A 24,827-nucleotide genomic window follows, 5' to 3' on the forward strand; every position below is an offset into this window, starting at 1 on the left:
TTCTGGGATTTAAGATAATTAATTGTCATGCCTAATAACACTTTAATTTTAACACCCAAGTGATTGGTGTTACAGAGTAAGCCTTTCTTTATCTTCTTCCTCTAGTCTCGGCAAGGTAGCACATAGCTTGCCTTATGATAGACATTAGAGCAGCCTCTGTAACCTTGAAAACACAGCTTGACAGGTTTCTTATATATTTTTTCTTTTTTTCTTACTATTCACTTCCTTCCCTGACCTGCCCTTCCCTCCCCTCCCCACCCCTCCCTCCCTTTCTCCCTCCATTCCCTCCCTGTATGTGGTCTCTGGTTTTGCCCATTGCTCATATTGAAGTGAATCTCAGCACATCTTTAACTTCACTAAAGTTCCTTCCCTCCCTCCCTCCCTCTTTCTTCCCTCCCTCCCTCCCTCCCTCCCTCCTTCCTTCCTTCCTTCCTTCCCTCCTTCCTTCCTTCTTCTCTCTCTCTCTCTCTCCTCGCCCCTCCCCCCACACATAATGTTTTTGGAGAAAAGAGAAAAACAAGTTACTTGTCTTAAAATTGTTTCTACATGAATTCATAGTGATTAAAAAATGTTCCACACTATAAATCATCACTTCAAAGATTAGAGAAAGGAAAGGTAGCAACTTCCTAAAGGAAAAATCAAATTTATCCACTTAAAAATCATGTTCTATTTACCTCCACCTATATTTCAGGAACAAATGGTGTGAAGTAGTTATGGCCATTTCAGAGAGCATTTCCCAGTTGTATTTCGTATTTACTGAATACTTACTATGTGCTAGCAACTTGATATATATTATTAGAAGAAATCCCATTAACCAAGAATAGCACATGGATTGAAAAGATCTTCCAGAGGAATATATGTGATGTTTTAATGAATTACTTAATAATAAAAGCACCTAACATTTACTAAATGTTGGGTATTAATACAGGTATTTCATATATATTATTAGTCCCCTTCATAATCTGCAATTTGTAGGATCTTATCTCCATTTAATAGATAAGCACATTGTGACTGGGAAGAGGAAGTAACTTGGCTAATATAACTAGTGAGCAACCACACTGGAGATGAACAATTAGATCAGGAATCTGGAATATGAGCAGTCATTTCACAACACTTATTTATCAATAACTTGTTGGTTCCATCTGCTTTCTTTGCAAGGCCAACTGCAAGCAAATGCTTATTGTGAAAATCCAGATATAGTATTAATTGGCAACAAGGCAGACCTACCAGACCAGAGGGAAGTCAATGAACGGCAAGCTCGGGAACTGGCTGACAAATATGGGTAAGTCAGTTACACTGAGATGGCATGTGACTTTGCACACTGCTTTTCAACAAATGGAGCAGAGACATTAGATTGATATTAGAAGAAATCCCCTTAACCAAGAACAGCACCTGGATTAAAACAATCTTTCAGCAAGATATGTGTGATGTATTAATAAATTACTTAATAATAAGAGCACCTAACATTTACTGTATACCTCTAATGTGCTACCAACAGTTCCTAGACATTAACTTATTTTGACCCATCATAGCTAGAGTTATCCCATTTTATATATAAGAATTGAGTCACAGAGAGATTAAGTAACTGATGGAAGGCCACCCCATGCAGTGAGTTAATGCAGAGGCAGAGCTTAAACTCAATCCAGGCAGTCTGAGATCAAAGCTCATGCTTTTAAACACTGTATTCTTCTGCCTCTCAATCAATAGATGTAAAATTCTAAGGAATAATCCCTGACATGGGCATGAAAATGTGGTCGTTATCCCAGCTGAGCTTGAATGGCAGCTTAAAAAAAAACAAAAACAAAAAAACAAAAAAACAAAAAAAACCAGAAACAGCACCCCATGTAATTGTAAATTGACTTCTGTGGCAGAATCTGTCATTATTTTTTAAATTTAAAGTAGCTTTATCATATCTGCCAATTTTTTATGGAAGAATTCTCTCTGAAAGCTGTATAATTTACATGTCTTCTTGAAACTTTTAAATCCAAATAAACATTGACTGTATTCACATGAATATCCTTATTCAATGCATACCTATTTTTAAAGCACATTTCCAGATAATTGAGTGGAAGGGAAGCAGTATTTTAATAGTAATGTTGGTCAGTAGTTTTATTGATCGGGGGTATTTTTCCCCTCCTAATTTTTTTAAGCAGTGATAATGCCTTGGCTTCAACTTCCTGACTACCTCTTGCGTCAATTTCCTTGCCCATAAAACTGGTTATTATCATACTAAAGAGCAGCTCACCAATTTTTACTCACTGAGGAAAAAACAAGGATGCTTTCCAACTTAGCCAGCAAAACCATAATTATTTCACAATCTCTCAGCCAGCCGTTTTTGCATGTGTGATTCACTTGTAAATCTCACTGTGTCTGTTCAGATTTCTTTCTCTCAAAAATATTTGTCATCCTTTCTATGCTAGCATACCATATTTTGAAACAAGTGCGGCAACTGGACAGAATGTGGAGAAAGCTGTAGAAACCCTTTTGGACTTAATCATGAAGCGAATGGAACAGTGTGTGGAGAAGACACAAATCCCCGATACTGTCAATGGTGGAAATTCTGGAAAGCTGGATGGGGAAAAGCCACCAGAAAAGAAATGTGTCTGCTAGACTCTAAATAGAAACTGAACATCAAAAACCCCACCAAAATATTACTTTTATAAACAATGACAAACCACACAATTGTCGTTGAGTAAACCATGCACAATGGCATGTCTTTCTTTTTCTGCCAGAAAATCTATTTTAAGAAACCAGAATAGTCAACAGTGTTCGAAAGAATTGACTAGTTATCCCCGAGACCCTTTCAAACAAGATCAAAGATTTCCCAAATGTGATCTCATCATCATGGATACTCAATTTGTTTTTCTTATAGAGAAAATGAGTATATAAGACAACATAGAAGAAGAAATATCAGTGAGTTTTAAATCAGAACAAGTTACCTGTCACATTGGAGAAAAGGGTGGGCTACTAAAGGGAGAACACAGAAACAAGAATTTCTAAAAGGTTGGATTTACTTCTTATATTGAATCAGATGTATACTTTTAGATTTGCATTGGGGAAAACGTACTAACTAAAAATGGATACACAATGAAGAATTCTATTTGGCTAATTAAGAATGACATACTATGTACACCCAATAAGCTGTACTAGAATGAATAGATTACCGATAAAGTTACAAATAGGTAAATGTCACACTTCTGCTAAAATGCAGGAGATAGTGTCATAATGCCATCTTTATATTTTTAATATATAGCACATTGACAAGAACAGGACTGTAAATGACAAAGTACAAGACAAATACCCTGGGGAAAAAATGAAAGTACGAGAAATTGGCATTTGTACAGCTGAAATTCAATGTATCTGTTAGAGATGTCTGGAAGGGTTACTTAGCCAAATTTTACTCAAGCCAATTAGAAGCTGACATTATCAGCTGGTATTCAGAGAACTCCAGAGGTTTCCAATTCAAACAAAATTTTAGAAATCGGTTTGGTGTTCAGCTTCACATTTCATTTTTTCTTAGCACATGGTGATAAAATAGTCACAGGGAGAAATTAACAGTTATGGTTTATTAAATCTCTTTTAAAATGCAGTCAAGGAAAACTTTTTTTTAGATAAAATATGATGGTGATATGAAACAAAAAGTGACAATTATTGCAGGTTTCCTTTTAGTTTACAAAAGCACTGGAAACTCTAAATCATATTTCTTCCCTCCAAATCCCACCCATTCCTGACTCTGAATCAGCTGCAGAATTGCAGGTGTGTTACTTTGTTGATCAGTAACTTTGGAACAATTATGGATCAATTCTATGGTCACTCTGAATTTTCATGTCATTAATCACATAAAAATTGATAATACCTCATTCTATATTACAATAGATTTTATTTTGCCAAAGGCAAAACACCTATAGTTGAGCTGTATTTGGGGGGTTGAGTGAGGAAGGACCTATATCTTATCTCACCAAAAAACTGGCCAGTATTTTTTTTAAATGTGAAGCTTCCTTTTCTTTCTAAAAAATAATAACAAAATCATTTTCATTGGCCTATTCTGTCCTTGTGTCTAAACTAACATTACATTAATTTTTGATCTTAGTTTCTGATAAACACAAGCCATTCCTATCAAAATATTATTTCAGTCAATTTTACCAATAAGAAAGACAATATATTTTCATTTTTTAAATTATGAGCATACGATTTTTTGACCGGCTGTTTCCTTGTCCTATAAATTTTTTCCCATCAAACCTACTTTTTCATACTTTGTGCGTATTTTTTGTGAAGTTATACACATTGAAGACCCTAAAAATCCCATTCCATCATTCAGCTTCCCTCTACCAACTTCTATCTGGTATTGAATCAGTTTCAGAAACACAGACAGATCCAAGGAAATGTCTCTTTATAATGTTCTTAGGATTGCTTAGACCCATAAATGTGCCATGAATCAAAATATTAATAATTTGAAAGCTTTCATGCTGTTATTCCCAATGAAATTCTCAGCATTAATTGGGCAGCTCCTCTGATTTCTGCAGCATTGCAACAGGTTCTAAGATGGATTGTGGCTGGGTATTCCCTCCCATGTTGTTTCCTCTGGGAAGCTCTTCATTATCTCAGTGCCTGTGCCATGAAGATAGAAAACTGTAAGCTAACATTTAAGATGTTTCTTCTGGGAGGAAAGTGAGCAGGAACAAGTTATATTGCCACCGCTGTGGCAAATTTTGGTGAACTTTTGTGGTCATTATATCAATTTTTTCTTTGGATTCAAATTGTGTTGTCCCCTGCATTTCCTTAATCAGGAATGTGAAGCCTTTATAAAACTCTAAAAGTATTCTGTTTTGATATGTCTTTTTGTTTCTATTCATTTTCAGTTATATGATTGATTTACTTATGCCAAGATTCTGTCACTGTCAGTTATTTAATGAGTGTTTTTTCAGGGTCTGTTTTAAGATCATTATTTGATAGCTGTAGCATGAAGCAGAGTCTGATGATACCTATAATTACAGGGGTATTCCTGTAAGAATAACAATTATTGGGTAATAATTTCAAAAGGAATGAGAAGTGACAAAATTGATTTAAAATATTGTTCTACTTATAAATAAATGCTTGATCTAAAAAAAATTTATCCATAAAGTTTGACACCTGACTCCAGATTCTATGTAATCATTATTAGAAATTCCTTCTCTCATTATTTCAGGATTAATAGTTCTGTATAATTCATTTTACAATTTCAAATTGATCTGGTGCCATAAAGTATACAGACTACTTTAAAGATTTCCAAATCCCCTAACTTACCCCACAACAGCATGTATTTTTAGCTAAGATATGTCCTGTTACTAAATATCTCCCAATGCTTTAGTAAAACATACTATATTTAGGAGAAATGTTGAAAATGTACATGAAGCTCCTTTCTGATATAGAAACCATTTCCGGAGTATTTATACTGGTTTGATGTTTACATTGCTCTAACTCAGTGCCTCAGATACCTCTATGACCAAATTTGCCTCCAACCACATAGCTCATTTCCTATAATGTTATATCATAGGAAACCCTCACAGAGACACTAACACAGCTAAAGGTCTTCTGATATTATCAGCAAGGGATGCAAGGACTTTACTGGAATCTGGAGAGTTTAACCACCTTCTCTTGGTCTCCTCACTTACTTCTTATGAAGTTGGCATTACCTGAGACTCTTAGCTGTGATTAGGTACAAGGTTACCTTTCAGGGTAGCAAAAGAAAGATCCTTCGAAAAATTTATCAAAAATAATCCAGAGAACATAATGTTTGTCTTGGTATGATGATGATAAGAAATCAAGGATTGGCAGAGAAAATACTTAATGTCAAGAGTTGAGCATGTGGGTCTCTCCGTAAGAGTTTTAAAACTCTTGCGAGTTACCACTTTCCCAATTTACTATTATTTTCGTATTATCAGTTATTGCCCTGCAAAATATTCAAAACCAGCCATTTCTAAAGTAAACATTTTATCTGTTATTTTTAACCAGATAGGTGTCTTTGTCATCCTTCTACTATAAATTGTTCTTTGCCAACCTGTACAGGTAGATGAACCAGGCAAGAATTTTAATCAGCCCTTTCTTGTCCCCTTTGTAAGAAAGAGACACTTGACCATAGAGAAAGACATGACTACATTAAAAATAATTTAATAGCCACAATATGATGTTCTTTAAGCTGTAAATTGAGTACAGTGGGAATCAACAAATTTGATGAAGCCTCTCTATCTGTTCACCAGTGGAGAGAGTGCAGCAGTTAGAAAGAGAAACAGTACTGTGCAACTGGTGCAGTGGTTAGTTAAGCATAGTATATAACCTTGTGTTCATGAAACAGGTTGTTCATTGTTCTGCATCTCTCTTCATTTAAAAAAGGGCACATAATTCTTTCCTTATTGAATATTACACCAAGCATTTGAGGGAAAAAATCTTCATTCGTAAAAGATTTTGGATTTATAATCTAAAACTCAATTATAAAGAAATAATATTCCAAGTCTCTGGTTTCCTAAGATACATAACAACTGTTTATAAAGAAGATCTGAGAGCTGGTATTTTACAAAGTGATAGAAGAGTTGTTTTTTCCTCTCTACTAACAAGCTTTAAGATATTAAAAGAAGTCTAGTGTATTTGAATATTTTAGAGAAAGCTTTATCATTTTTTAAGATGCCAAGATGCTGTCTATGTTTGCAAAAGTTGTCTAAGAATTCACCATAAGCTATATTTTCTTCTGGATCTTTAACCAAGGTGATGTCAGCTTGTTTCTGGGGAAAGTGCTGAGCTCTTATACATGAGAATGGATATAGGCTATTATTTGGGATGAGTGTCATTTCAATGCTTTATAAATCCATGAAGCTGCTTGTCTCATAAAGTAGAACTGATACAAATTTTGGTTGGATATATAGAGAATTTTATAAATTTGTTGCCTTAGAATTTCTGGGTGGAGACCCAACTACAATGACATTGTCATGCAAGAACTATAAAGATAATTAGAGTTAAAAGTTGTTTAAATTGTGCCCTTGAATACAGCAGAACCTGGATAAGGTCATACTCCAAAGGTCGATTTTGAGAAGGTTGATTGTGAGTCCGAATAAAAAAAGACCTAGTAACAGATAGTTTTTTTTGTAACCAGATCCATAGCAAATATGTGTCCATTTTTTTCTACCAAGTAGAGGTTTATGCCCTTAGAACTAAACTAGTAAAAATATCTGAACAAAAAACATTTCTTTATTGGCATAAAAATGTGCGACACTTAGAGATATTTTGTTTATTGCATATAAATCTAATTTTTCTATAAATTAGATTTATGATATTTTCATAAAGCACTTGATTAGTTTTTCAAGGAGTACCATCACAAAGACGTTCTCCTGCAGAGTTCTTTGTATCAACAGTCCATGGTTGAGATGTTTTCTCATTTCCTATATAGAGAGAATATCACTAACACAAAAGCAAAAACATTAGTGCCAGAATAGTGGAACTATTTTGTCACCTTTTCAGAAAAAATAATATACAAATAAATCATCTTTTCACAGAGTGGGTTTCCTGGTTCTTTTCCAGCAGGCTGTGGAAGTAATGGCTAACATCCCTCAGCTGACTTTGTCTACAAGGATTATTAGCAAATTCTGTAGGAGCAAGCATGTCTGACCTTAACTTAATGGATACCTTATTTAATCAGTGGCTTCTGTCTTTATGTCTGTTGGCATATTAAAATAGTTTCTGTTCCTAGAAAAGTAATAACATATGCTTATCTTTATTCTTTTGCCAGGTGATTTTGTTTTCAAATGCTCTTTGCGAAAACACCTAGTGTTGTAGAAAGGAAAGTGGCCAGAAAGAACAACTTGGGAACCATGAGTAGGTCATTAAATAGCTTAGTGATTTATCCTCATATAGGACTTATAAACCCTGTATGTGTTTATATGTGCCTCACAGAGTTCATGTCAGGCTCAAACGAGATATGTATAAGAAAGTGGTTTGTAAATTATGTTCCATTTCATAAATAGACACTATTCACAAACTAAAATCTAATAAAAAACCACAGTTATAATTTAAACTGCTTGATGTGAAAAGAGGTATCATAGCAAGGAAAACACATTAATTTTCGTACAGTAGAAGTATTAAAAACTAAAAATGGGCAGGCAACTTGAAGTCATTGTATTTGATTGAAAATGTTTAATACATCTCATTACTGACAAAATACGTATGTCATCTTATATTTATTTCAAGGAAACCAATGAATTCTAGGTAGTATATTACAGCTTGGTCAAAATCTTCTATGTACAAATCGGGCTTCTGTGTCCATAGCCTTGTAAGAGATACTGATTGTATCTGAAACTATTTTTTAAAAAATAAATTATCCTGCTTTAGTGTGTTAAAAGTAGACGTTGTTCTAATATAACACTGAAGTGCTTCATTGTATCCCAACAGTTTACCTTCAAGTAATATTATCCTTATTTTTAAGCTAAGCACGTTTGATTATTTTGTCTGTCTCCTACACAGATCTGTTTTGTCTAGTGCTATGAATGTAACTTAAAACTATAAACATGGAGTTTTTATTCTATATGCCCCTTAATAGACTGTGGTTCCTGATGCACACTGTTAGGTCATTATTTTGTTGTACCAAAGTTCTAGTGGCTTCAGAAATCATAGCATCCAATGATTTTTGTGTTGTCTGGGTTTGAATATTATGGTGAGAATTGTATTCAGTGATTGTTTCTGCACACTTTTCAAATAAAAAAATGCATTTTTATCAATTATTTTCTGTTCGTAAAGCAACTTTATTTCTGTGCTGAAGTTGAGTGTATGGTGAGTGGGAAACATTAAACCAATGTTTTATTTTTCTTCAATCCTTCAGACACCTCTGACTATATTATCTGTCTCTCCTCACTAGAATATATTCCCATGAAGGTAAAGACTTTTTCTTTCTTCCCTGCCTCTCCCTGTCTACCCAACCCCCAAACTGCCCACTACTGTAGCCCTGGCATCTAGAACAGTGCCTGGAACTTGTATCACGTTAAAAATCGATTCCATTCAGAACTAGGAAATAAGTGATTTGGACTTAGCAAAGCGATTTTTACTTATCTCTTCAAATTTTTCATTAATTATTTAAAGACTGGGCTTTGCAAGTGAATTTTTAAAATAATTTTGAAGGAAGCAGTTATTAAACTTAGCAGTTAACATGTTGAAGTGTTCCCTAGTTCATAAACACTTCCACGTAATATAACCTATTTCTTCTCCATAAGAAAATGCTGAGCGGGTGGTGGTGTCTACCTTAGTGGCACACTGGTGAAAGATGGCGTTCAAGGCCAACTCCAGACCACAACTGTACAGCTTCCTTTACAATGTTCATTTGCAAAGGCTGACTTGTTCCCAGAGTAGATCTCCCTCCGTACGTCACTTATATCGGCTTTGCCAAGATAATGATGAGTTCTTAATTTAAAGATAAACAGTTCTCCCACTGCAGGCAAATAAATCCTTGACACTATTCTCTCAACTTTATTCCCCAGTAGCAATAATGCTGTTTCTCACGGGCAGAATATTTTGCCCACTGGGTTCATCTTAAATAATTCAGGATAAGTAACTGGGAACTCATTTTTCTTAATGGTTTTATAGAATTTTTAAAAAGTCATAGCATGCCCCATATTAAGGAAAGATTAAAAAAATAGAGCTGCTGGACATTCACTGTAATGATAGAATTTCTGTTTTTAAAGCCATATATAAGGTGTATTATTCACAGTTCTCTATGCCAAGGAGAATTTCATTTCTAATATGGATTGCTACTTGTGAGGAAAGAATAGCCATAATAGTGTGAGCATGGCTGTTCTCTTAGAAACTCATTTAGGTGACTTGCATTACAGCTCAGGAAGCCTATACACTAATTAAGATTTAACTAAAGCTATATTATAGGTACTCAGTGTTTTGTGATGGTAATCTGACTTTTGCAATTATCATAGTTTTGGACTATTTCTCTGAGAAAGACAAAAGACTGTCCGTTACCAAAAGGATAAAAATTAAAACCAGCAAGATTACAAGAGAGAACTTCATCTGTTCGATTGATACCCCCGAGAAAGTTACATCATGAGCTCGTTCACTCTGATGAGAAAGTGAATCAGAAGGGATGATTTGGAGCTGTGCTGTTTAGAAAGTTGAATTATGAGTACTCCCACTCTGAGCAACCTTGGGCCCTTTCTCCTCCCCTTACTTCCAGCGGTATTTCCCTAGCCAAGAGGGGAGATCAAAGCAAGACCACTTAACTGAACCATCTAGGCGCAGTTTTTCTTTCAATGCATTTTGCAAAGAACATGGGCTTTCTCAGTATATTGGGGAAACTAGACCCAGGAGGGCCCTGATTGAGATACAGATTCCAAAACCTTGTTTGCTAATCACTGCTCAGCATTCAAAGAACTGGAAGGATAACTTACTAATCAAATAAAAGGAAGGATTTACACAAAGGAAATATGACAAAATATATTGCATAGGTAAGGATTTACATGATATTGAGTCTTACTCTCCTATTTAAATTGCAAATCTATAGTTAACATCTGTTAAATTATCACCCAATTTAAAATTGCAACCACACTGTCATCCCTAAAACTCCCTATTCGTAGGCTCAGCTTTATTTTTCTTCAATTCTTCAGACACCTCTGACTATATTATCTGTCCCTCCTCACTAGAATATATTTCCATGAAGGTAAAGACTTTTTCTTTCTTCCCTGCCTCTCCCTGTCTACCCCACCCCCAAACTGCCCACTACTGTAGCCCTGGCATCTAGAACAGTGCCTGGCAAATAGGATGTGATCAATAAATATTCGTTGAAAGAAAAATGAGTGAATCCTGCCAGAGAACCTGATTGGGTGGATTGTAGAATAACAGTGCTTATGTCGTTTACTACTTTATTGAAACAAATATTATATACAATACATAGCACATATTTAAACTGTATAATGTAATGACTGTTGCCATGGAATGTTCCCATGAAAAACATCACCATTTGGAAGACACTGAACATTGCTATGGCCTCCAATGTTTCCCTGTGCCCTTTTGTAGTCTCTTCCTCCTTCTAATCCTGTCCCCGGGATCTTTGAAAAATGTGGGAGTTGCAAGCACAGACCATTCCCTAACCAGGAAGACAAAAATTGGCATATAACTTCTGATTCCCCCAAAACTTAACTACTAATAGTCTGCTGTTGACCAGAAGCCTCACTGATAACACAAACATTCAATTAACACATATTTGGTATATGTATTATATACTGTATTCTTACAATAAAGTAAGCTAGAGAAAAGAAAATGTTATTAAGACAATCCTAAGGAAGAGAAGATACACTTACTATTCATTACGTGAAAGCGAATCATCATAAGGGTCTTCACTTTTGTCTTCACACTGAATAGACTGAGGAAGAGGAGGAAGAGAGGGTTGGTCTTGTCGTCTCAGGGGTGGCAGAGGCAGAAGAACATTTGCATATAAGTGGACCCTTGCAGTTGAATGCCGTGTTGTTCAAGGTCAACTCTACTAATTTACTCTCTGTCATTATGATATTGTATAGCATATCTTCTTTTTCTCTCCAGTTTCTTTCACTTAACGTAAGGATTTGAGATTTATCTACTGTATATATTTGTTTGTGATTTGGTCCTTGTATATTGTTGAGTTATATTCTAATATATAAGTGTACCACATTTTGTTTATCTATTTATCTGTTAATGGACATTTGTTTTTAGTTTGAGGCTCTCACAAATAAAGTGCTACAAAAATTCACATACAATTCTTTCCGTGGAAAGAATCTTTTGTTTCCCTTGGGCAAAATAATGAGGAATTGAGTCACTAGCTCAAATGGCAAGTTCATATTTAAATTTTTAAGAAACAGCCTGTTTTCCAAGTGGTTGTACTATTTTTGCATTTCCACTTGTACTAAATGAAAAGTCCAGTTTTTCCACATCCTCAGTAAGGGCAAGTCCTTTTAATTTTAGTTGTTCTAATGGGTTAGAGTGTTAGACACCACTAATGCGGTAACTCTTAGTGGTTTTAGTTTGCATTTGACTGTATTAATACAGCTAATGTATTAAGCATTTTTCAGGTGTGTATTTGTCATTTGTATATCTTGTAAAGCAATGGTTCAATCATTTTTGCCCATTTTTATTGTATTATTATATTTATGTTTTAAGAGTCTTTATGTATTCAGGATTCAAACCCTATATATGTTGTATTTTCTCTAATTCTATGGCTTGCTTTTTGTTTCTCTAGTGGTATCTTTCAAAAAACAAAAGAGATGAATTTTAATAAAATTCAATCTATAATTTATTTTTCTTTTATGGCTCATGTTCTTTCTGTGCTGTTTTAGAATCTTGCCTGCCTTAATATTGCAAAGATAATCTACTAGGTTTTATCCTAGAAATTTTGTAGTTTTAGCTTTACATCTAGGAATGTTCCCCATTTCAGGTTAATTATTGTGTATGGTATTCAGTAAGGATCAATGTTTATTTGTTCCCCCCACCAAATGCAGACATTTCCAGTATTTCTGGCACCATTGGGAAGACTTTCCTTCCTCCATTGGATAGCCGTGACATGTTTCTCAAAAATCAATCAATCATCTAGATGGACCTACTTATGGATTCTTTTTTCCAACCATTGATATGTCTATCTTTTCACCAACTGCTAATATGTTGATCCTTTTATGTTAATCTTGTACTCTGTGACCTTGTTAACTTCATTTTTTCCAGTTTTTCCCCTGGCTTTATTGAGATATAATTAACAAATTAAAATTATATATATTCAGGATATGTAACATTTTGATATATGTAAACATTGTGAAATGATTAGTATAATCAAGCTAATAAGCATATCTATCACTTCACATAGTTACTTTTTGTGTGTGGGGGGTGGGGTGAAAATATTTAAGAACTATACCCTTAGCAAAGTTCAAGTATACAATATCTGGTAGTTTTGTAGTTTCATTAGAGTTCTCTATATCAATAATTATATGAAATGCAAAAAGTAGATAGTTTTACTTTTTCCTTTCCAATCTGTATGCTCCTTCCTTCCTTCCTTCTTTCCTTCCTTCCTTCCTTCCTTCCTTCCTTCCTTCTCTTTCTTTCTTCTTTTTCTTTCCTTTTTCTTTTCTTTCTTTCTCTTTCTTCTTTCTTTCTTTCTCTTTCTTTCTTTCCTTTCATTTCTTTTTCTTCTCCCTATTTTCTTTTCATTTTATTTCTTTTCTTTTTCTTGCCATATTCCAATGACTAGGACCTGCAGTACAATGTTTAAGACAAGTGGTAAAAAAAGCAGGCATCCTTGCCTTTTTCCCACTATCAGTAGGGAAAGCATTAGTCTTTCACCATTAATTATATTAACTGAAAGCTTTTCATAAATGCTCGTTATCAGAAATGATGAAGTTTTCTATGATTCCCAGTTTGCTTAATGTTTTTACCATGAAAAGGTGCTGAATTTTGTAAAGTGATTTTTTCATGTACTAAAATTATCATATAATTACTCTCCCTTTATTATGTGTATATGGTGAATTACATTAGTTGATTTTCTAATGATAAACCAACTTTACATGCCTAGGATAAATCCAAATTTTCCATAATTCTACCACAACTTTAAACACTTTTTTGTGTGTAGAGGAAAAGAAATATATTTCTTTCTCATCTTAGGTTCATGGCTGAAGCCCCTATAATAAAAGATAGATTAATAAGAGACTAATATACACATTTCTTTAATATAACTTGTATGTAGCATAGGAGAGCATAAGACCTGAAGAGATGGGTAAAGCTGTCTATTTTTTAATGCTAGTTTTGATGAATATGTGGATAGTTGTGAAGAAGTATATTGGAGAAAAGGAGTATGAGCTAATGTTAACAAAGTTGGGGGAAATTAGCAAGCCCTGTTGGTTCAGATTCTTCTCTGTGTCCCTGTGTCTTCTGAGATAAGGATATTCCTTTCCTGTGAGTATAAGGAGGACACCTCTTGAATGAGGGTCATATAGGGGAAAGTTTAAAAAATAAACTCTTGCTAGATTTTATGACCTGCTTCAAGGGAGAAGGACGGAAAGTAAGAGTTGTCTTTCTGCTTCTGCTGTTTTCTCAAATGCCACAGTGCCATGTTTTGGGATAGCATGTCATGGAGTAGTATATACTTTAATAATAAATCCATTAATATTATTATGTAAATCTTTACTGCCTCCTTAATATTTTCCACCAAAAAATAGGAAGGAAGGGAGACAAGAAGGAAGTTATAATGATTGGAATATTAGTTGGGGGACTTTTCAGTTCTGGGTGGATAGAGTAACTACTTGGATATTGACAAGGATTCTGTATTTATTTGCAGGTCAGAAAAGAGGTAGAGATGTTCAAAGTAAAGAAACATGAATGAATTTGAGAAGCTGTGTGTGTGTGTGTGTGTGTGTTCCTCTTAATTTTATAACTCTTTTTACAAATTTAGAGTAAAAGCTTAGATTTATTTTATTGTCAATTTGAATCCAAGGAAAAGCAGCAGAAAAATTCAGGAAGCTATTTAAAAATCTGTTGACTGACCAAAACAATACATACACTATGGATAATATTGTCATAAACAATCAGATAAAAACTACTGGTCTGGCGCCAGGGGCTCACGCCTGTAATCACAGCACTTTGGGAGGCTGAGGCGGGTGTATCACCTGAGGTCAGGAGTTCGAGACCAGCCTGGCCAACATGGCAAAAACCCATCTCTACTAAAAATACAAAAACATTAGCTGGGCATGGTTAGTGGGCGCCTGTAATCCCAGCAACTTTGGGAGCTGAGGCAGAAGAATCTCTTAAACCTAGGTGGTGGAGGTTGCAGTGAGCCAAGATTGCGCCTTTGCACTCCAGCCTGGTCAACAAGAGCAAAACTCTGTCTCAAAACAACAACAATAACAGCAACAGCAACAAAAAAACCCAAAAAACAAAAAACACCACAAAACCCGAAACACTACTTAATTTATTTATGCATAATTTTAATATAAAAAGAAATAAAACCAAATAATTCACACAATGTAGCATCAATTTTCTTTATGATAAGGCATATTATAAGCAATTATTTGAAAGATATACTACAGCAATTGTTTAAACATTTCATAATGATAATTTGTAACAACATATGTAATCATGGTAGAACTAAGTTTCTTTCCTTTTCCTGACTTCATGTATGAATTTCAGACCCACCTCAGACCTTGTTATCCAATAAATTCAAGAGTACAATTAGAAGTACATTTATTTAGAATAAAACTGAACTAATGTTGTTTTCCCGTATTCCTGTGGAGTACTCTTTTAGCTGAATAAATGTTATTCCCCCTTGTAATCTTGCTTTCTCAATGAGAAGTGCTTTTTTTTTCAAAAAAAAAAAAAAAAAAAAACTCAAATGATAATTTTATGATAGTGGATATAGGAAACAATTCATATGCAACACATAAATGATGAGGCTGATGGTATTATAAAGACACATTTATATTGAAGAATTCAGACTTTGGGGGGGGTCTATGAAATGGCTTATTTATTCTCAGGAAATCCAAAGATTTCCAGAGTGAGCCTGGAGATGTCATGAACAGGTCTCATCTGTAGTATGTTCCACTGTAACTGCCCAGTGTGCTTATCTTGCCCTCTGCCTACATAGAGCTAATTTATCATATTATAGTGAAATCAAAATAAAAACCAGCAGTCTTTCCACTTTTGACCTTAGAATAAGTTTTTCTTATTCTAAGATCATCAAGATTGTTAGGTCAGTTAAATAAGCCCATTCCAAAATCTGAAATTTATTACAATACAGCATGATGAATGAGGTATTAAAGGAATCTGGTCTCCTAGTAAAAGACGGATTCTCTTACTACACTGCAAATATTTAAAGCAGGATTCATGATCCTAATTTTCCTACAAGTGTGCCTGAAAATGTATCACGAATAAATTCTTCAATGTGACACAAAGTCATAAATAATAAATGTATGATAAACAGATTTTTAGCAGGGAAGTTTATCTCAACTGAGTTCTCACAGTGGTAGTCCAACTGGTGAAAGATCAACTCATTTCAGCAAAATAGTGATTTTATCAGTATTTTTGTTATTTCTTACTGTCATCCACAAAATAACACAGACAGACACCCAGGAAGCTATGTGCTGATTAAAGTGCCAAAAACAGAGAAATTTCTATAGCTGGGAAATTTCTTAGACCACTATGTGAGCAAGTAGGATGAATATCAATAGCCAAGTCAAAAGGCTCAAATTTTTGCTTCACAGTTAGCAGCTGGGCAAATTACTCAACCACTCTCAGTATCTTCCTCTGTAAAACAGAAATGATATGATCTGCTTCTGAGGGTTTTGGGGAAGATAAAAGGAATTAATGCAAGTAAAGTGCTTAGTCTTGTTCCTGGCATAGGGTAACTATGCCCTAAATGTTAACAGATAAATATATCTTCAAAATAAGCAAGCAATAAAAATGTTTCCAAAGATACCATGAAGCATAAAACTCACATACAGTTACACAACAATTCAAGGATTACAGTACTTGGATCAATTTATAAATATATTATATCATCTCATTTTTATATATCTTCAAATATTTTTTTTTCATTTCCACTGTTTTTCTTTTTTTTATTATTATTCTACTTTAAGTTCTAGGGTACATGTGCATAACGTGCAGGTTTGTTACATATGTATATTTGTGCCATGTTGGTGTGCTGCACCCATCAACTTGTCAGCACCCATCAATTCATCATTTATATCTTGTATAACTCCCCAATGCAATCCCACCCCCCCCATGATAGGCCCCAGTTTGTGATGTTCCCCTTCCCGAGTCCAAGTGATCTCATTGTTCAGTTCTCACCTATGAGTGAGAACATGCGGTGTTTGGTTTTCTCTTCTTGTGATAGTTTGCTAAGAATGATGGTTTCCAGCTGCATCCATGTCCCTACAAAGGACGCAAACTCATCCTTTTTGATGGCTGCATAGTATTCCATGGTGTATATGTGTCACATTTTCTTAATCCACTCTGTCACTGATGGACATTTGGGTTGATTCCAAGTCTTTGCTACTGTGAATAGTGCCGCAATAAACATACGTGTGCATGTGTCTTTGTAGTAGAGTAATTTATAATCCTTTGGGTATATACCCAGTAGTGGGATGGCTGGGTCATATGGTACATCTAGTTCTAGATCCTTGAGGAATTGCCATACTGTTTTCCATAATGGTTGAACTAGTTTACAACCCCACCAACAGTGTAAAAGTGTTCCTATTTCTCCACATCCTCTCCAACACCTGTTGTTTCCTGACTTTTTAATGATTGCCATTCTAACTGGCGTGAGATGGTATCTCATTGTGGTTTTGATTTGCATCTCTCTGATGGCGAGTGATGATGAGCATTTTTTCATGTGTCTGTTGGCTGTATGGATGTCTTCTTTTGAGAAATGTCTGTTCATATCCTTTGCCCACTTTTTGATGGGGTTGTTTGTTTTTTTCTTGTATATTTGTTTGAGTTCTTTGTAGATTCTGGATATTAGCCCTTTGTCAGATGAGTAGATTGCAAAAATTTTCTCCCATTCTGTAGGTTGCCTGTTCACTCTGATGGTAGTTTCTTTTGCTGTGCAGAAGCTCTTTAGTTTAATCAGATCCCATTTGTCAATTTTGGCTTTTGCTGCCGTTGCTTTTGGTGTTTTAGACATGAAGTCCTTGCCCATGCCTATGTCCTGAATGGTACTACCTAGATTTTCTTCTAGGGTTTTTATGGTATTAGGTCTAACATTTAAGTCTCTAATCCATCTTGAATTAATCTTCGTATAAGGAGTAAGGAAAGGATCCAGTTTCAGCTTTCTACTTATGGCTAGCCAATTTTCCCAGCACCATTTATTGAATAGGGAATCCTTCCCCCATTTCTTGTTTCTCTCAGGTTTGTCCAAGATCAGATGGCTGTAGATGTGTGGTATTGTTTCCGAGGACTCTGTTCTATTCCATTGGTCTATATCTCTGTTTTGGTACCAGTACCATGCTGTTTTGGTTACTGTAGCCTTGTAGTATAGTTTGAAGTCAGGTAGCGTGACGCCTCCAGCTTTGTCCTTTTGACTTAGGATTGTCTTGGCAATGCGGGCTCTTTTTTGGTTCCATATGAACTTTAAAGCAGTTTTTTGCAATTCTGTGAAGAAAGTCATTGGTAGCTTGATGGGGATGGCATTGAATCTATAAATAACCTTGGGCAGTATGGCCATTTTCACGATATTGATTCTTCCTATCCATGAGCATGGTATGTTCTTCCATTTGTTTGTGTCCTCTTTGATTTCACTGAGCAGTGGTTTGTAGTTCTCCTTGAAGAGGTCCTTTACATCCCTTGTAAGCTGGATTCCTAGGTATTTTATTATCTTTGAAGCAATTGTGAATGGAAGTTGATTCCTGATTTGGCTCTCTGCTTGTCTGTTACTGGTGTATAAGAATGCTTGGGATTTTTGCACATTAATTTTGTATCCTGAGACTTTGCTGAAGTTGCTTATCAGCTTAAGGAGATTTTGGGCTGAGACGATGGGGTTTTCTAAATATACAATCATGTCATCTGCAAACAGGGACAATTTGACTTCTTCTTTTCCTAACTGAATACCCTTGATTTCTTTCTCTTGCCTGATTGCCCTAGCCAGAACTTCCAACACTATGTTGAATAGGAGTGGTGAGAGAGGGCATCCTTGTCTTGTGCCAGTTTTCAAAGGGAATTTTTCCAGTTTTTGCCCATTCAGTATGATATTGGCTGTAGGTTTGTCATAAATAGCTCTTATTATTTGAGGTACGTTCCATCAATACCGAATTTATTGAGGGTTTTTAGCATGAAGGGCTGTTGAATTTTGTCAAAAGCCTTTTCTGCATCTATTGAGATAATCATGTGGTTCTTGACTTCGGTTTTGTTTATATGCTGGATTATGTTTATTGATTTGCGAATGTTGAACCAGCCTTGCATCCCAGGGATGAAGCCCACTTGATCATGGTGGATAAGCTTTTTGATGTGCTGCTGAATCCGGTTTGCCAGTATTTTATTGAAGATTTTTGCATCGATGTTCATCAGTGATATTGGTCTAAAATTCTCTTTTTTTTGTTGTGTCTCTGCCAGGCTTTGGTATCAGGATGATGTTGGCCTCATAAAATGAGTTAGGGAGGATTCCCTATTTTTCTATTGATTGGAATAGTTTCAGAAGGAATGGTACCAGCTCCTCCTTGTACCTCTGGTAGAATTCAGCTGTGAATCCATCTGGTCCTGGACTTTTTTTGGTGGGTAGGCTATTAATTGTTGCCTCAATTTCAGAGCCTGCTATTGGTCTATTCAGGGATTCAACTTCTTCCTGGTTTAGTCTTGGGAGAGTGTAAGTGTCCAGGAAATTATCCATTTCTTCTAGATTTTCTAGTTGATTTGCGTAGAGGTGTTTATAGTATTCTCTGATGGTTGTTTGTATTTCTGTGGGGTCGGTGGTGATATCCCCTTTATCATTTTTTATTGCGTCTATTTGATTCCTCTCTCCTTTCTTCTTTATTAGTCTTGCTAGCAGTCTGTCAATTTTGTTGCTCTTTTCAAAAAACCAACTCCTGGATTCATTGATTTTTTTGGAGGGTTTTTTGTGTCTCTATCTCCTTCAGTTCTGCTCTGATCTTAGTCATTTCTTGCATTCTGCTAGCTTTTGAATGTGTTTGCTCTTGCCTCTCTAGTTCTTTTAATTGTGATGTTAGAGTGTCAATTTTAGATCTTTCCAGCTTTCTCTTGTGGGCATTTAGTGCTATAAATTTCCCTCTACATACTGCTTTAAATGTGTCCCAGAGATTCTGGTATGTTGTATCTTTGTTCTCATTGGTTTCAAAGAACAGCTTTATTTCTGCCTTCATTTCATTATGTACCCAGTAGTCATTGAGGAGCAGGTTGTTCAGTTTCCATGTAGTTGAGCGGTTTTGATTGAGTTTCTTAGTCCTGAGTTCTAGTTTGATTGCACTGTGGTCTGAGAGACAGTTTGTTATAATTTCTGTTCTTGTACATTTGCTGAGGAGTGCTTTACTTCCAATTATGTGGTCAATTTTGGAATAAGTGCGATGTGGTGCTGAGAAGAATGTATATTCTGTTGATTTGTGGTGGAGAGTTCTATAGATGTCTATTAGGTCTGCTTGGTGCAGAGATGAGTTCAATTCCTGGATATTCTTGTTAACTTTCTGTCTTGTTGATCTGTCTAATGTTGACAGTGGAGTGTTGAAGTCTCCCATTATTATTGTATGGGAGTCTAAGTCTCTTTGTAAGTCTCTAAGGACTTGCTTTATGAATCTGGGTGCTCCTGTATTGGGTGCATATATATTTAGGATAGTTAGTTCTTCCTGTTGAATTGAACCCTTTACCATTATGCAATGGCCTTCTTTGTCTCTTTTGATCTTTGATGGTTTAAAGTCTGTTTTACAAGAGACTAGGATTGCAACCCCTGCTTTTTTTTGTTGTCCATTTGCTTGGTAGATCTTCCTCCATCCCTTTATTTTGAGCCTATGTATGTCTCTGCATGTGAGATGGGTCTCCTGAATACAACAGACTGATGGGTCTTGACTCTTTATCCAGTTTGCCAGTCTGTGTCTTTTAATTGGAGCATTTAGTCCATTGACATTTAAGGTTAATATTGTTATGTGTGAACTTGATCCTGCCATTATGATATTAACTGGTTATTTTGCTCGTTAGTTGATGCAGTTTCTTCCTAGCCTCGATGGTCTTTACATTTTGGTATGTTTTTGCAATGGCTGGTACCGGTTGTTCCTTCCATCTTTAGGGCTTCCTTCAGGGTCTCTTGTAAGGCAGGCCTGGTGGTGACAAAATCTCTAAGCATTTGCTTATCTGTAAAGGATTTTATTTCTCCTTCACTTATGAAACTTAGTTTGGCTGGATATGAAATTCTGGGTTGAAAATTCTTTTCTTTAAGAACGTTGAATATTGGCCCCCACTCTCTTCTAGCTTGTAGAGTTTCTGCCAAGAGGTCTGCTGTTAGTCTGATGGGCTTCCCTTTGTGGGTAACCTGACCTTTCTCTCTGGCTGCCCTTAAGATTTTTTCCTTCATTTCAACTTTGGTGAATCTGGCAATTAGGTGTCTTGGAGTTGCTCTTCTGGAGGAGTATCTTTGTGGCGTTCTCTGTATTTCCTGAATTTGAATGTTGGCCTGCCCTACTAGGTTGGGGAAGTTCTCCTGGATGATATCCTGAAGAGTGTTTTCCAACTGGGTTTCATTTTCTCCCTCACTTTCAGGCACCCCAATCAGACGTAGATTTGGTCTTTTTACATAATCCCATACTTCTTGTAGGCTTTGTTCATTTCTTTTTCTTCTTTTTTCTTTTGGTTTCTCTTCTCGCTTCATTTCATTCATTTGATCCTCAATCACTGATACTCTTTCTTCCAGTTGATCGAGTCAATCACTGAAGCTTGTGGATTTGTCAGGTATTTCTCGTGTCATGTGTTTTCATCTCTGTCATTTCGTTTATCACCTTCTCTGCATTAATTAGTCAAGCTGTCAATTCTTCCACTCTTTTTTCAAGATTTTTAGTTTCTTTGCACTGGGTATGTAATTCCTCCTTTAGCTCTGAGAAGTTTGATGGACTGAAGCCTTCTTCTCTCATCTCGTCAAAGTCATTCTCTGACCAGCTTCAATCCGTTGCTGGTGATGGGCTGTGCTCCTTTGCAAGGGGAGATGCCCTCTTATTTTTTGAATTTCCAGCTTTTCTGCCCTGCTTTTTCCCCATTTTTGTGGTTTTATCTGTCTCTGGTCTTTGATGATGGTGACGTACTGATGGGGTTTTGGTATAGGTGTCCTTCCTGTTTGATAGTTTTCCTTCTGACAGTCAGGACCCTCAGCTATAGGTCTGTTGGAGATTGCTTGAGGTCCACTCCAGACCCTGTTTGCCTGGGTATCAGCAGCAGAGGTTGCCGAAGATAGAATATTGCTGAACCGCGAGTGTACCTGTCTGATTCTTACTTTGGAAGCTTCCTCTCAGGGGTGTACTCCACTCTGTGAGGTGTGGGGTGTCAGACTGCCCCTAGTGGGGGATGTCTCCCAGTTAGGCTACTCAGGGGTCAGTGACCCACTTGAGCAGGCAGTCCGTCCGTTCTCAGATCTCAACCTCCGTGTTGGGAGATCCACTGCTCTCTTCAAAGCTGTCAGACAGAGTCGTTTGCATCTGCTCAGGCCTGTGCTGCTTCCCCTGTTGTTTTTTTAGCTGAGCCCTGCCCCCAGAGGTGAAGTCTATAGAGACAGGCAGGTTTCCTTGAGCTGCTGTGAGCTCCACCCATTTTGAGCTTCCTAGTGGCTTTGTTTACCTACTTAAGCCACAGCAATGGCGGGCGCCCCTCCCCCAGCCTCGCTGCTGCCTTGCGGTTAGATCGCTGCAGACTGCTGTGTTAACAGTGAGGGAGGCTCTGTGGGCGTGGGACCCTCCCGGCCAGGTGTGGGATATATTCTTCTGGTGTGCCCGTTTGCTTATAGCGTGGTATTGGGGTGGGAGTTATCCGATTTTCCAGGTGTTGTGTGTCTCAGTTCCCCTGGCTAGAAAAAGGGATTCCCTTCCCCCTTGCACTTCCCAGGTGAGGCGATGCCTTGCCCTGCTTCAGCTCTCACTGGTCAGGCTGCAGCAGCTGACCAGCACCGATTGTCCGGCACTCCCTAGTGAGATGACCCCAGTACCTCAGTTGAAAATGCAGAAATCACCGGTCTTCTGTGTCGCTCGCACCGGGCGTTGGAGACTGGAGCTGTTCCTATTTGGCCATCTTGCTCCACCCCTCATCTTCAAATATTTTATAGACTATATTGATATTTCACATTCCACTATGAAAGCATCAGCATCTTTCCTGAGGAAATATTTAAAGTTATACACTAGAGTGGAAGACCAAAGGCCTAAAGGAAATTCATCCTTTAGGGGGACCAAAGTCTCTCATTATACATTTAATTGAGGTTTGTTCTTTCCTGACTGTATGTCTGCATTTCTGCAAGTCAGAATTTGGTCTATTCACTGCAGTCACAAACTCCACCTACAAAGAAGGCATGTATCAGAATTTAAGAAAACTTTCACAAAAACACAAGATATATCATTCCAATTCATGAATTCAGATTCTTTCTGGTTGCAGACAGCAGTCATTATTCCTTTGAGCCTATAATAAATACGTTTTCATGGAAGTATGGGCTAACAGCATTTTTTCTACCCCCCCAATACTTTATTTAGATACCATTAATAAATATCAAGAAGAAAGTTAATCACAAAGGTAGAGGACGCCATGTGCATCCCTGTGTTTTTATGTGTACAGGTTACCTCTAGAAACCAATTTTTAATCCCAGAACTACCGAAGAATAGTCATTCTCTGATGTGTGGTGAGGCAACCATGACTCTCAACTTCAGAGGGGCATATGGGTTGCGGAATTAGCTAAAAGGAATCCACTCTTTCTCCTGCCCGTAATTCAGTTGAGTATAATTCTCCAAGAAACAATGGATCAGGAGATGAACTCATGTCACTGTAAGATTTTTCTTATCATTCAAAAGTCAGTTTTCAAATATGTATGCTCATTCATACATATATATGCCCTTCATACATATATATGCAGGAAATGTATGTTCATTCATACATATATACTCTCCCTTCTATTTATACTCTTAAAAATCACTATCAAAAAGTCAGAGTTGACAACCTTAAAACAGTCCCCATAGAAAAAAATCTGAAAACAAGATTCAGATTTGTATTTTTTTAATTTAAAGCAGAATCTGTCTTCCATCATGGGAAGGCACCTGGTTTCTTCACCTACTTGATAAGTTTTGAAGAGTCCATCCATTAAATACATATTTGTTTGATTTTCTGAAATGTCATCTTCTTGCAAAGGCATTGGTATATAATAAGTTCCATTTAAATAATGGCATTGTGCCATTTTAACATGAAATTTGTGCTGTGTTTCAGAGAATAAATAAGACTCACACAGTCTTTCTAAATCAGATCTTCAGGCAGCCAGTTCATTTCCGTAACCTAATCAACATTAAATAAGGGGAAACACCTTCGGTCTTCGATTCACTGTAGAAAAGACAACATGATGATCAAAATGAAGAATGTTAAACTCTAGTGATCATGGCTGGACCACCATACTCAACTACCACAATACTATTAATATCAAATCTGAACTAACTGCTTTGTTCTAAGAGATGTATTAATAGATGAATTCTGATCAGTTCCCCAGCATATACAGTAGAATAGCATTGTGAAAGCATTTAATGCACGCAAGTGCAAATTCTGCTAGATGTAACAGGACAAGAATGAGGGAGCATGAGGGAAGCCGGAAAGAGGAAGAGCCTGTATCTGCCATTCCACCTGGTGAAGACATTTCCCAGTGTGAGTTGGAGATGACACAATACAAATCAACTATTCCCCCAGGCTGTTTTAGTTCAATGCATTTTGCATAGCCTGAATTTATTTCCTCACTGTGTGATTCTAGTATTTAAAACTGTAAGTGTGTGTGTGTATATATATATGTACACAGACATATATATGCATGCACACACATATATACATATGCATATTTTATTATTGTTGTTCAACAACATGGCTCCTCCTCTTGAGCAAACCACTCGAGAAACATCAGGCTGTATGCACTGGCTCATGACTCTAACTCCAACACTTTGGGAGGCTGAGGTGGGATGATCACTTGAGCCCAGGAGTTCAAGACCAGCCTAGGCAGCATAGCAAGACCCTGTTCTCTACAAAAAGAAAACAGCCAGGTGTGATAGTGTGCCTATAGCCCTAGCTACTGGGGAGGCTGAGGTGAGAGAATCCCTTAAGCCCAGGAGTTTGAGGTTAAGGTGAGCTATGACTGGGCTACTGCCACT

General features: G+C 36.5%; 2 protein-coding genes across 5 annotated transcripts in view; one reads left to right on the plus strand and one right to left on the minus strand.

The window, feature by feature from the left end:
* RAB27B (RAB27B, member RAS oncogene family) overlaps positions 1 to 8,744 on the plus strand; it is a 190,977-nt gene extending 182,233 nt beyond the window's left edge. For both annotated transcript variants that reach the window (XM_033238124.1, XM_033238115.1), the window contains 2 exons: positions 1,159 to 1,282; positions 2,421 to 8,744. In XM_033238124.1, coding sequence (XP_033094015.1) covers positions 1,159 to 1,282; positions 2,421 to 2,610 — 314 coding nt within the window. In that variant the 3' untranslated portion in view covers positions 2,611 to 8,744. The remainder of the gene's footprint in view (positions 1 to 1,158; positions 1,283 to 2,420) is intronic.
* Positions 8,745 to 14,940: 6,196 nt separating this feature from the next.
* CCDC68 (coiled-coil domain containing 68) overlaps positions 14,941 to 24,827 on the minus strand; it is a 65,192-nt gene continuing 55,305 nt past the window's right edge. Inside the window, exons 12-13 of one of the 3 annotated variants that reach the window (XM_033238080.1) lie at positions 23,926 to 24,018; positions 14,941 to 16,269 (exon numbers count right to left, since the gene is read on the minus strand). In XM_033238080.1, coding sequence (XP_033093971.1) covers positions 23,961 to 24,018 — 58 coding nt within the window. In that variant the 3' untranslated portion in view covers positions 14,941 to 16,269; positions 23,926 to 23,960. Of the gene's footprint in view, positions 16,270 to 22,755; positions 24,019 to 24,827 lie in introns of those variants that run through there. The other 2 variants (XM_033238101.1, XM_033238090.1) reach the window with 2 other exon arrangements.

The sequence above is a fragment of the Trachypithecus francoisi genome, unplaced genomic scaffold (assembly GCF_009764315.1).
Source record: "Trachypithecus francoisi isolate TF-2019V2 unplaced genomic scaffold, Tfra_2.0 Contig01474, whole genome shotgun sequence".
NCBI classification, from domain to species: domain Eukaryota; kingdom Metazoa; phylum Chordata; class Mammalia; order Primates; family Cercopithecidae; genus Trachypithecus; species Trachypithecus francoisi.